This window comes from Lolium perenne, chromosome 7 (genome assembly GCF_019359855.2).
Source record: "Lolium perenne isolate Kyuss_39 chromosome 7, Kyuss_2.0, whole genome shotgun sequence".
Taxonomy (NCBI): domain Eukaryota; kingdom Viridiplantae; phylum Streptophyta; class Magnoliopsida; order Poales; family Poaceae; genus Lolium; species Lolium perenne.
Window position 1 is genome coordinate 227,290,511 of NC_067250.2, and position 12,006 is coordinate 227,302,516.

General features: G+C 45.3%; 2 protein-coding genes across 8 annotated transcripts; both read right to left on the bottom strand.

Annotated features, from left to right (window-relative positions):
• Nucleotides 1-1,050: 1,050 nt before the first annotated feature.
• On the bottom strand, nucleotides 1,051-2,810 carry LOC127313814 (uncharacterized). Of its 7 annotated transcripts, none has more exons than XR_011748760.1 (6): nucleotides 2,530-2,803; nucleotides 2,310-2,397; nucleotides 2,107-2,242; nucleotides 1,923-2,002; nucleotides 1,695-1,798; nucleotides 1,051-1,595 (listed from the first exon to the last, which is right to left on the bottom strand). XR_011748760.1 is itself a non-coding variant. In XM_071823546.1 (6 exons), exons 5-6 carry the CDS (start codon nucleotides 1,705-1,707, stop codon nucleotides 1,150-1,152), a joined length of 459 nt encoding a protein of 152 aa, XP_071679647.1. In that variant the 5' UTR covers nucleotides 1,708-1,798; nucleotides 1,923-2,002; nucleotides 2,107-2,242; nucleotides 2,310-2,397; nucleotides 2,530-2,810; the 3' UTR covers nucleotides 1,051-1,149. The 7 variants fall into 7 exon arrangements, 6 of the variants coding, with proteins under 6 accessions (XP_071679647.1, XP_071679645.1, XP_071679646.1 ...); XM_071823546.1 differs by having other exon boundaries at nucleotides 2,530-2,810; XM_071823544.1 differs by having other exon boundaries at nucleotides 1,051-1,613; nucleotides 2,530-2,810.
• Nucleotides 2,811-9,363: 6,553 nt separating this feature from the next.
• LOC127313815 (eukaryotic translation initiation factor 1A) lies at nucleotides 9,364-10,053 on the bottom strand. Its single transcript, XM_051344279.2, has one exon. The coding sequence runs from the start codon at nucleotides 9,975-9,977 to the stop codon at nucleotides 9,543-9,545; it is 435 nt and encodes a 144-aa protein (XP_051200239.1). The 5' UTR covers nucleotides 9,978-10,053; the 3' UTR covers nucleotides 9,364-9,542.
• Nucleotides 10,054-12,006: the final 1,953 nt, after the last annotated feature.

Genomic DNA, 12,006 nt, shown 5'->3' on the forward strand with positions numbered 1-12,006 from the left:
CCGCAGCGGACAGCAACCAAGGTGGGGTTCTGGACGGTGACCTAGGCACGGTGGAGCGCATCCAAGGCAGGGCGGAGGGTGTCCAAGGCAGAGGTCGGCGGCACACAGAGGCCAAGGCACGGCAGAGTATTGTACTACTATGTTTCTTCAAAAGCTGGCATCTCTGGCTGCACGCGGAAGATGACAATAGGGAGTTCAAATTGATTGGAGGGGCACCACCATTGTGATCAATTGCAGTAGAAGCAGGCGGAGCTTCCAATAATTGTAGTGCTGGAGGTAACAGAACAGATCAAAACAGAAAATATAACCAGGATGGAAGGGGAACCAACTTAAAGCAGACTGGCCACCATGTCAGATTAGAGAACTCAAGGCCTAAAGAATTCAAAACACGCTTACATCCCAAATAAGGTCGACGGGCAAATCAAACAAGCATCACAAGTCAGCAATATGAATATCGTTGGTCGGAAATGGTGAATGGAACCTGGGTGCGCACACACCCATTTACGAAAAGTTCAAAAAAATGCTATTTAAAAGTTTCAAAAAATGTGAAGTAAATTTTTGCATGAATATATTATGTTGATACTTACTCGTGTGTGTTTTCACGGAAAAAATACCATTGTATATGACCTACACAAAAATGACAAAATGCAAATTCCTATTCCTGTGAATAGTAAAATTCCTATTCACTATTCTCATTTGGACATTTTGTCATTTTTATGCAGGCCACACACAATGGTATTTTTTCTTGAAAACTCACACGAGTAAGTATCAACATAATATGTACATGCAAAATTTTAGTTCACATTTTTTTGAAACTTTTAAATAGCATTTTTTTTGAACTTTTCGTAAATGGGTGCGCGTGCACCCAGGTTCCAAACGTCCGCAGACCACTAGAACTAGAGGAAGGACCTGTTAAGCAGACCTGCAAACACATATCGTCCTACACGCCCAAAATCCTAGTGGGTCGGCCAATCAAGCAAGTGCAGGCACAATATCATTACCGGTCATCTTAGCATCATACTATGACAGACTAGAATTGTTGTAAACATAGTACTCCCTCCGACCCGAATTACTGTTCGGGCGAGTGTTATAAGTTATTTTTACAATAACCCCCTCGCGAATTCAAAATACTTTGCAATCAGGTCCAAATCAGGACTCGTCTTCTTCCAGGAGGAGGCCGACGGCGCGGCGCTGCCGTCCGCAGCTCCCCGGCGAGAGGGAGTTCGGGGCGGATCCGCTCGGTGTCGGGAGGCTCCCACGGAGGGCCCGCCGGCCGGTCGCTTCGCCTTTCCCTGCGCAGGAAGGCCTCGTGGGCGACCTCACCGAGCTCCTCTTCCTCGACACCGACTGCGCCGTCGAGGTCGTCTGGCGGCCGTCGAGGTTTGGCCTCCTCTTCCTCGAGACCCACTCCGCCGCCGCTGCGCCGCCTTCGTCCGCGCTCGCGGCCGTCCCATCCGTGCCCCTCGCGTCGTGGACGGGGGACGCGCAGGAGCAGCTCGCAACGGCAGCTGCCGCCGGTCGAATTCGTGCTGCTGCTGCTACATTCTGCAACCAACCCGCCGGGGACGGGGCCCTGCCGGTAAGAACCTTGTACTCTGCAAAAATGACACCACCTGTTTTTCTTTCATTGCTGCAAAATTACTAGCGCTAGGCATTAACAGATCCAAGATGCAACATGGACATGGTATGCATACCAGAGCTGGACATGGCCGTGAGTAAATTATTCTCAGCTGGAGCTGTTCAGAGAGATACTTCTTACAAATTCGAAGCCCATTTCACAAAACCAAATAACAAGGCTCTATCAAATGAAACACCAGGACCAGCATAATATTGGCGGTTATTAGCGTTCCATATGTTTTAGACCAGCAGAAAAGATGATGGAAGTAAAGAGCACATGAACAAACAAGGAGTAGTGTTATTACCTAGTTCTTGACAGCCTTGGCCATCTTGCGGAACTCCTGGTTCTTCAGGAAAAACCCTGTGAGCGATACAGAATCCTCACCTGTACAACGCGTATGGACTTGAAAATCATAATATCAACAACTTGACATGCAGAGGAATGGAGGATTGCACAAAAACCGTATGTCGGAGACCAGCATTGCTCACCAGCATGGTAGGGGTCGATGACAGGCGTGGACAGGCTCTGTCTGCTCAAGGGCGAGCTGGCAGGTTGGGTCATGGGGTCCTGGCTGCTATCATCCTTGCCACTCTTCCTGTAGCAGAACTTGATCACCTGTGGCCTCTGCAAAAGGTTATGCAGTCTGAGAACAGGCGACACAGATGTCCTGAAGAAATGACAGAGTACTTACCATTACCAAAGCCATCCTTGTTCTTTTTGACAAATTTCAACATAAACTCATCCGTCGAAAGGTTCTCATCGCTGAAGTAGTACTCCACCTGCAAATTCGAAACAGTTTACTTTCAGATAATCACACCATTCAGAATATGGTTTGTGTATTGCGCGAATGCAGGATTAGAAACAGTTTACTTTCAGATAATCACACAAAAATCAGACGGTGACCGGTGTACCTGCTTGACGATCTTGTCGCGGAGCTCGTCGGTAAGCACCACACTAGATCTATAGGTACAGAAGGGTTTAAACAGCGCATGCAGCTACGGACCAGAGAACTTATAGGAGTGGACATTGTAGAGGTTGTTGGGCTCCTTGCTGAACTGCACCTTGGCGTTGCTGTTGCCGAACTGCTTGATCAGGAAGCAGTTGTTCTTCTTGACAAGCTCCCAGACCAGGGAACCCGGAACGGTAGTCATTTCCTTTCGCCTAAATCACCAAGATAAAAACAAAGAAGTTAGGAACTGGGTAGTACAACAAGATGGTACATAGCAATACACCAGCGTTGTGAAGCTTTTGATTTTACAACTGTGAATGTATCCTACTGATAACAATTAGGAGTGGACATTGTAGAATTCCCATTCCAGGAGCCAAGCCATGCAGCGAGCACCCATTCCTTCCTGGCACATATCATCCAAGGAGAGGCCGACTTAATAACCTGTAGATGTGGATTGTACTCAGTACTTTGTCAGTTTTTAATCAACTTACTGAAACAATTAAACAATCAACTGGAACCCAGCAATGTACGGGAGTATGAAACATTTATTGGTAGTTACCTGTATTTCATCAAAGCAAGTAGGGAACAAATGTGTTATCTCTAACTTCTAGCTACAGAAACTTTATGGTTGTAATGACTCTGGTCTATCTTTTTTGCAGCTCGCCCAATCCACAATAGGAGAAAATGGTCCTCCTCTTTGATATCAATTTAACTCCTCCACAAGAACAGGATGATGCAGGGAGGGATCTGGATCTTGACTTCAGTCCGCATACTCCAGAACATGCTGCTCAGCTAGAACATGTTCCAGAAGAAGAACACCAAGAACAAGAACATGCTGCGGAGGCAGACCAGATTCTAGAAGAAGAACAAGAACATGGTGTGCAGAGGCACCATAAAGATATGCCGGAGAGTTATAAATTTGTTGCATATATTGCACTGAAAGCACTAGGCAATGATAGACCCGTGGTGAAGGCGGATAAAGAAATTGTCGCTCAACTTTTGGGAATAAGTCTTAGATCTGTTGAGAAGACATGGAAGAAGGCCATAGATCAAGAGAGCAGAAATGAAGTGCTTGATTTCTCAAACAAGCGCAAGGGAAGGTGTGGAAGAAAGAGGAGAGAGCTTAATCTCGACGAAAGGGTGCCTAAAGTTCCACTAAACAAAAGGGGTACATTGAGGGCGCTAGCAAGGTCCCTTGATGTCCCTTTCTCGACACTTCAAAGACGGTTGGCATGGGGCGATTTAAGGCGCCATACTAATAGTCTGAAGCCATATCTATCTTTGGAAAATAGACTTAGAAGACTTCTATATTGCATCTCAATGATAGATGAACCATCAATAACAGATGCAAAGCTTATCTTCAAAATGATGGGGAACATAATGCATATGGATGAAAAATGGTTTGATATGACAAAGCGTAATCGAACATATTACCTAACTCTAGAAGAATCGGATCCAGTTCGCACTATCCATAACCATAACAACATCGGTAAGGTGATGTTCCTAACTCTGGTTGCAAGACCAAGATTTGATGCACAAGGTAATATGACATTTGACGGAAAGGTCGGAATTTGGGCTTTTTTCATAGAGGATGTGGCCAAGTACAACTCAAAGTATCACACAAAAGGCGATTTGATGCTAAAGAATCTCAATGTTACTAGAGACGTGATGCGGGAATACCTCTGTGAGAAGGTAATTCCAGCAATTGTTGAAGTATGGCCCGACGATGGAGACGTGGGAACCATATGGATACAACAAGACAATGCAAGAACACATGTTCCGCCTGATGATCCTATTTTTCAAGCCGCCGTAAAAGCTTCAGGATTGGATATTAGGTTGACTTTTCAACCTTCTAACTCCCCGGATGTGAATGTTCTGGATCTCTGCATCTTCAGTTCAATCCAATCCTTGGCATTTGAGAGTGCACCTAATAGTCTCAAAGAACTGATAGAATCAGTAGAACAAGCTTATGATGCATATGACGTGAATACACTTGCCAAAGTGTATGTCACCTTGCAGTATGTCCTTGTGCAGATTATGAAAAACCAGGGTGGAAATACATACAAGCTAATTCACATGGGCAAGGACAAACTGATAAAAGAGGGAAACTTGCCTGACACACTAGAGGTTGATAGTGAACTATATGAAGAAACCTTAAAGTTGATAGAGGAATATGAGAAGCAACTAAAGGAGGAAGAGGAGAAAAAGATCAAGGCTACACAAGCAAAGAAAGCATCAAAGAAAAAAGGAAGATCCCAATTAATTATGGACGATGACACTATTATCACAGCAGAAGAATATAGCACATGGTTGAAGGACCCATCAAGCATTAGCCGTCCATGGCGTCGAGTCAAGACTGTATGTCAATGTCCTATTGCTTGTAATTATCTGTATTAACTGATGCATCTTACTCACAGAATTTTATGTCTACTATTTACAGAAACTTGACCTCATCCGGGAAACACAAATAGGCGAATTTGAAGCTGCAATACAACCAAGAATAGAAGAAGAGAAGCCTAAGCAGGAGAAGAGGAAGGGAAAACCACCAATAATAGAAAAAGAGAAGCCTAAGGAGAAGAAGAGGAGAAGAGGAGGAGCAGAGGATCAAGAGGAGTAAATTATAAGCATGGTATATTGCAAACAGTTGTAAATTATTAACATGGCAAACAATTGTAAATTATAAACATGGCATACTGCAAACAGTTGTAAATTTATCAGAAACACTTATTGCATCAGCTCTCCCAGCTTTGCTAAGTGGTCTGTCATGATCTGAAAATAAGGGCAATGTAAGCTGCTGCTTTCAAAAAAAAGAAATGCAAAAGGTCAGAGACCACAAAGAAGAACTCTAGGTTTCTTGAAGCAATACAGCTGCATCAGAGTAAGGCAATACACCTTTTGTTCACATTGTACCTTACTTAATGCTCTTCATACTCGATTCTTCATTTCAAGTACAACTGCGTTGATGTTGAGTAAGTCCAAATAGTTCGTGCATTTCTACAGCTAGGAGGCAGCATGTAACAGGAATAAATGCAAGCACTTGGCGGGCGCTTGGATGCTGACCTTATTTACTCCAAATGGATACAATATATAGCAAATGGCAATTACTAAACAGAAATCTTATTTACTCCAAATGGATACAATATATAAACATGAAGTTACAGATGCACAACATGTGATTTCATCTACTTAACAAGTAAACAGTATCTTTATAACAAGATAATAACCAGTGGAAGCAGCCAATGTGCCATACACAAAAAGTACCAGCATCAGATTAACTTACTTCATGCCAAGATCAATGTGCTCCTAGATACCGAACCCAAAGCATCCCGTGTCACTGAAGTTCCTCCTGAGCAGCTCGTACTCCTTCACCTTCAGGCCACTATCCAGCAGCTGCATCGCCTTCTCACCCCTGATCGTCACGTAGCACGCAATCTTCTCATTACGCCGGATGCCGAAAGACCTCGCAGTGTACCTCGCTGCAAGCCTGCAACAACGCAATACCATCGCTGTCAGGCACCACCAACATAGACCATACTGGAACTGGACATGGCCAAACAGAATAGGCTGGCTCTAAGAAACTGACCCTTGGAGAACACCGGTGACTGTCCGCTCAGCTGCTCCAGCACCTACCAACAAATGAAAATAGAGCAGTTACGCCAATGTTTTGCAGGTAAGGTCCATTTTTCCAACACAACATATTCAGAGAAATCAAGTTCAATGTTTGGTGCAACTCAGATTTTATGTTTTGGACTGAAATATCGTGTAGGGGAAGGACATATGGTGCCACTCAGATTACACAAGTTAAGGCCAACCTACAACTATCAGAAGTGGAGCAGACAAGACTGACAACACCCAATCAATAGTTGTTACATGGTAGCATCATATCCTAATAGCACACTACAACAGAGGCAATCCACCACAGATAGAATAGGTCAGTGCCGAGCACTGGCTAGATCATCGTTGGCATACGATTTATCAAACTAAATCTCTAGACTGCTGTACAGCAAAGCTGAAATAGTAGAACCGATGATTTCATTCAACGCGGGGTCCATAATTCGAAGGGCTGATTCCCAATTACAGCAGAGAGTACTACAACCCCTCCGCCGCAAAGAGGTGAATCTGGTTCCACAGAGACTGCGAGGGGATTGGGGAGTACTAGTAGAGGTGCGCGGAGGAGGGGGAGGGGCCGGATGGCTAACGGATGTGATGTACTCCTTGCCGGAGACGGTGTGGAGGAGCTCGAAGTCGATGAGGCCGCGCTCCTGCAGCTTCTGCACCAGCTCCACCACGTTCCGCTCCGACAGGCGCACGCTCGAGCGCGCGCTCTGCGCCGCCTCCAGCTGCCGCTACAGCTCCAGGAGCTCCGCGTCCATCGCCCCTCCCTGCGTCTTCGCTTGCCGGCCTGGCGCGGTGCGATGTCGCCGGAGACGGGGAGGAGGGGACGGCGCGCCACCGAAGTCGGCAAAGTGATGCGCTTGGGGGGGGGGGGGGGAGGGATCCCTTTCATCTTTGATCTCCCTCCTCGTGAGGTTTCGATTGGAAGAAACGCGGGAGACGAGGAGGAAGCAACGCAGGAGACGAGGAGGAAGCAACGCGGCCGGCGAGGGAAGGTCGGGGCAGGCGGCGCGGGCGAGAAAGTGGTGGCCGGCGGGGGAGCGGCGGGGGAGTGTGAGGGAGAGAGACGACGCTTAACTCGGTTGTTTGTCGGGAAATACATAAGGGGCGTTTTGCAAAAGTAACATCACACCCGTTAATTCGGGCCAGAGGGAGTGATACAATAATAAATCCGACAATTACTGGGACCACCTCAAATAAAATCATAACATTATCTCGTCGCAACATCCATCAATCCACAAGGGCAACCACCATAGATACAGATAAGTAGCAGCAGACACACTATTAGTTAGAATAGCACAGAATAAAGTATAGAGGGCAGACAAATAGAAAGTAAGAAAAGCTTATTAGATAAGCGAAGTAAGTCATCGTCCCATCCAGAAGGAAGAACAACGCACAGCTAGGACAGAAGGAAGAACAACGTATGTAATGGCATATCAGATTAGCAAAGTAACTCCTGAAGACAATCAGAACACGCCCAAATCCTAAACTACACCCAAATCACTGTGGGCCGGCGAATCAATCAATCCAAGCAGAGAACATTACTAGGCACAATGTTAATACGATAATCAGCATGTCATATGGCAGGCAAGAATTGTTACAAACAACAATAATAATAAAATAAATCCGAGAATTGTCACAACATGGACCAACTGAAACTATAAAGATCTCTAGTTGCACAACGAACCACTATATTCATTGGATAACATCAGCCCACAATAGATAAGATAGGAGCAAACTAACAGAACATGTCAGAACAGAAAATATAGCCAGGATGGTGGAAGGAAAACCAACTTAGAGCATAGTGGCCAACGTTTTAGTTTAGAGAACTCAAGGACTAAAGAAGTCAAAGCGCCCTTACATCCCAAGTAACACCCAAATCACGGTCACCAGCCAATCAAGCAAGCAGAGCATCACAAATGAGTAATCAATACCATAATTATGTGATACATAGCATCGATGACAGTAATCTGGACTACCTCCTGCTAAAGATGGTAGTCGCACAATTGACCACCAAATTCATCGACCAGCAACAGCCCACCCTACATAATATAAGACAGTAGCAGACTACTAGAACTAGAGAAAGTACAAGGACGGAGGGACCAGAGGAAAATCAAGTCATCCAGCATCATACGGCAGCCTAAACATCCATCAATCCACAAGAGCAACCACCATAGATAGACAGACAGATAAGTAGCAGCACACACTATTAGATAGAATAGAAGAATAGAACATAACAGAAAGTATAGAGGGTGGACAAACAGAAAGTAAGAAAAGCTTATTAGATAAGCTAATTAATGTCATCGTCGCATCCAGAAGGAAGAACAACGTACAGCTAGGATAGAAGGAAGAACAGCTTACTCATCAGATTAGCACATTAATTCCTGAATACAATCAGAACACACCCAAATCCTAAACTAGGCCCAAATCACAGTGGGCCAGCAAATCAATCAATCCAAGCAGAGAACATTACTAGGCACAAAATATTAATACTCCAACAAATCCGAGAACTGTCACAACATGGACCAACTCAAACTATAACGATCTCTAGTTGCACGACGAACCACTGTATTCATTGCAGAACACCAGCCCACAATTGAAAAGATAGGAGCAAACTAACAGAACAGAAAATATAGCCAGGATGGAAGGAAAACCAACTTAAAGCATAGTGGCCAACATTTACGATTAGAATACAAGGACTAAAGAACTCAAAGCGTCCTTACATCCCAGTGACCCTAAGTAACACCCAAATCATGGTTGACCGGCCAATCAAGCAAGCAGAGCATTACAAGTGAGCAATATCAATACCATAATTATGTGATACTGAGCATCGATGACAGTAATCTGGCAATTGTTGAACTACCTCCTGCTATAAAGATCGCACAATGAGCCAACCAAATTCATCGAGTAGCAACAGCCCACCCTAAATAAAAAGATAGCAGCAGACCACTAGAACTAGAGAGAGTATAGCCAGGGTAAGGACGGAGGGACCTGAGGAAAACCAAGTTAAGCAGACCTGCAAATACGTATCGTCCCGACGATCTGACAAATTACGGCCAAATCCTAGCGGGGTGGCCAATCAAGCAAGCAGAGAACATGAAGGCAGAATATTATATTACCACAATCATCTTAGCGTCATCATATGGCAGCCTAGTAATACAAGGGTAATAAATCCGGCAAATTATTTGGACCACCTCAAATCAAATCATAACGATTTCTCGCCACAACACGGAATCAATCCACAAGCCATAGTAGGACAACAGATATAAGGTAGCAGCAGCACACTATTAGACAGAAGAGGATAGAGCAGAAAGTAATAAAAAAGTATAATAACCGAGAACAGACAGACAAACAGATTGATTAGATCTTGTCGATGTCCTCGTCCTCGAACTGGATGTAGTCCGAGTCGTCGACGTTGTCCTCTGGCCCGTCGACGTCCACCCCCTCGTTGAGCCTGAGCGTGTCGGGCAGCTCGCCGTAGGCCTTGAGCAGGCGCGACTCGTCGTTCATGTACTTGAGGATGACGTCGGCCTTGTCGTCCTGGTAGTCGCGGAGTCCGACGAGCACGATGTCCCCCGCGGCGATCCAGACCTTCTTGTGCATCTTGCCGCGGATGTGGCAGAGGCGCTTGGTGCCGTCGACGCAGATGGCCTCGCAGCGGCCGTTGCCGAGCATGCGGGTGACCTGCGCGTACTCCTGCCCGTCCTCCTTGAAGACCAGCTCGCGCTTGTCGTCGTCCGCCTCGTTCTTGCCCCGCTTGCGGTTCTTGCCTCCCTTGCCCTTGTTCTTCGGCATGGCGGGGGTGGGGAGGAAACCCTGGGTGGTGGATCGAGATTGGGAGCGGTGGCGGTGCGGTTTGCGGTTTTTTTGGGCAGGGTTGGGCTGCGGGCTCGGATATATAGGTGGGGAGGGGCGGAGGGGGGTGGGGAGAGTCTGGGCCGGAGGATTTAGGGTTGGCGGGGATGGACGGCTGGGATTTGCGCTGGGGATGCCGTGTACGGGTGGGTCTCTGGAGGGACGTGGGTGGACACGAGGACTCTAGGAAGTGGGGAACGACGGGGCAGAGGACTTTGGTTTGGTGTGCCTACGCCGAGCCAGGGATCGATTCTTCGCGGATTGGGATTTTGTTGGAGTTGGAATCCAATCCTCCTCCATGACCCTGAGGTTGAGTAGTGCTCAAGGAATCCAATTTTAAAAGAAAAGACAAACGAACCCATCCTTGGGGTTTTTTTCAAGTCAAAAGACCTTGCATCAAACAAAGCCATGTGTACACATTGACTAACCTCTCTACTTTGGTCAACACGAATCGTACATGACATGGATTCAACACAAACATGTTGATACGAAAAGCATGCCTCCTTCCAACATGGTGGACTGTCGTTAATGTAGATGGATCATTTGACGATGACATACATGCATTGATCATAGCTTTGTGCTCCCCGCTTCCTAGCATTGGGATAGAGTCGGTGCTGAATCACGACAAGTTGAACCAATTACATCTACAAAAGGATTGGAGCTACTTGCGGAATGGATTCGACCGTCTGCAAGCGATTTTGGACTCATAGTGCTTTGCGCTAAGAAAGATCCTAAAGCGTAAAGACCCAAGGGGGTGATAGAGCCACCATTTCATCATTAGGGAAAGAAAGACACGAGACAAGTTACATGATATCAAGTTCACGCTCTGTCAACTTGTGTAGCTGGCCAGAAGGATCAAAATATACGGTTATTAGGTATTTTAGAGCACCACCCATATGGAGCACATCGTGGCTCGTGATTGTAACTTTTTTTTGTTGGATAATGGATATATGCTCTCTTCATGCAAACAAATATGATTTTAAAAAACATAATGTGAACATGGATAAAGAAAGAAACATGGTTTTTAAATACAAGTATATGGTATATCAGTATCACCGACCTAATATTACATCGTCAAAACGTCATATACCTTCTAGTGCTACTTGTTGTTCTATAGCTCAGTCATAGTCTAAAGAAATTTCATCTTTGCCATCAACCTCGGTGTTGGTCTGTGGAAGAAACGTCTTTCCGCCATGTGGGTTTTTGGTGTTCATGACAAACGACAAGGAGAATAACATATCTGAATGTATTTAGCCTCGTGAAAATGACGTGGTCGTGGTCGGAGACCTCCTCCCCCGATACACACAAGAAAAATAAGGAAAACAAGGTGGTGTCTTAACATTTATGCATATATTCTCTTTATTGATTGAGTCGCATGGAACTAATACTATTACGATGGGTTTCCGTGAAGGACAAAGCACAATATATATGCCTACGAATAATCCTTGATAAACTTCAAATCTATTAGAGAAATAATTAAAAATGTATGCTCTATATGATATGCTTATACAATTCCTATGATTTGGAGTTCAACCTTGAGTCTACCCGTGATTCTAGATGCTAATTGACTCACGCTTTTCCTAGATATTGCCTAGAACTATGAACGCCCACACAACTCCATGTAAAGCCTGGGACTCCATGTGAGTCATAGAAACTAGGTAATGGCAATAAAAGGGAGGGCCTATAAATTGGGGTCTCTTCCCCAATGTGCCAAGGCTTATGTGTCTAAAATTTTCAACCATTTTAAACCTTTTTGAGCTTTATTACTCATCTCCAATAGACAAATCTTTCCGCCTTGAGGACTCGTAGACGTCTGGAGCCCACTAAGATCTTTACGACTTTTGTGGTTTTGCTCCTATGAAGCTTGTGAAGCATGGAGATCGTTGCAAGATCTTCCTTCACTGGTTGAGTTTGGACCTTGTGGTCAATGCCAGAAGGAGAAGGGTTCCAAACCTTTCCAATGGAGATT

Bases quoted from the DNA above. Each gene is read 5' to 3' on its own strand.
- LOC127313815 (XM_051344279.2), bottom strand. From the start codon at position 9,977: ATGCCGAAGAACAAGGGCAAGGGAGGCAAGAACCGCAAGCGGGGCAAG.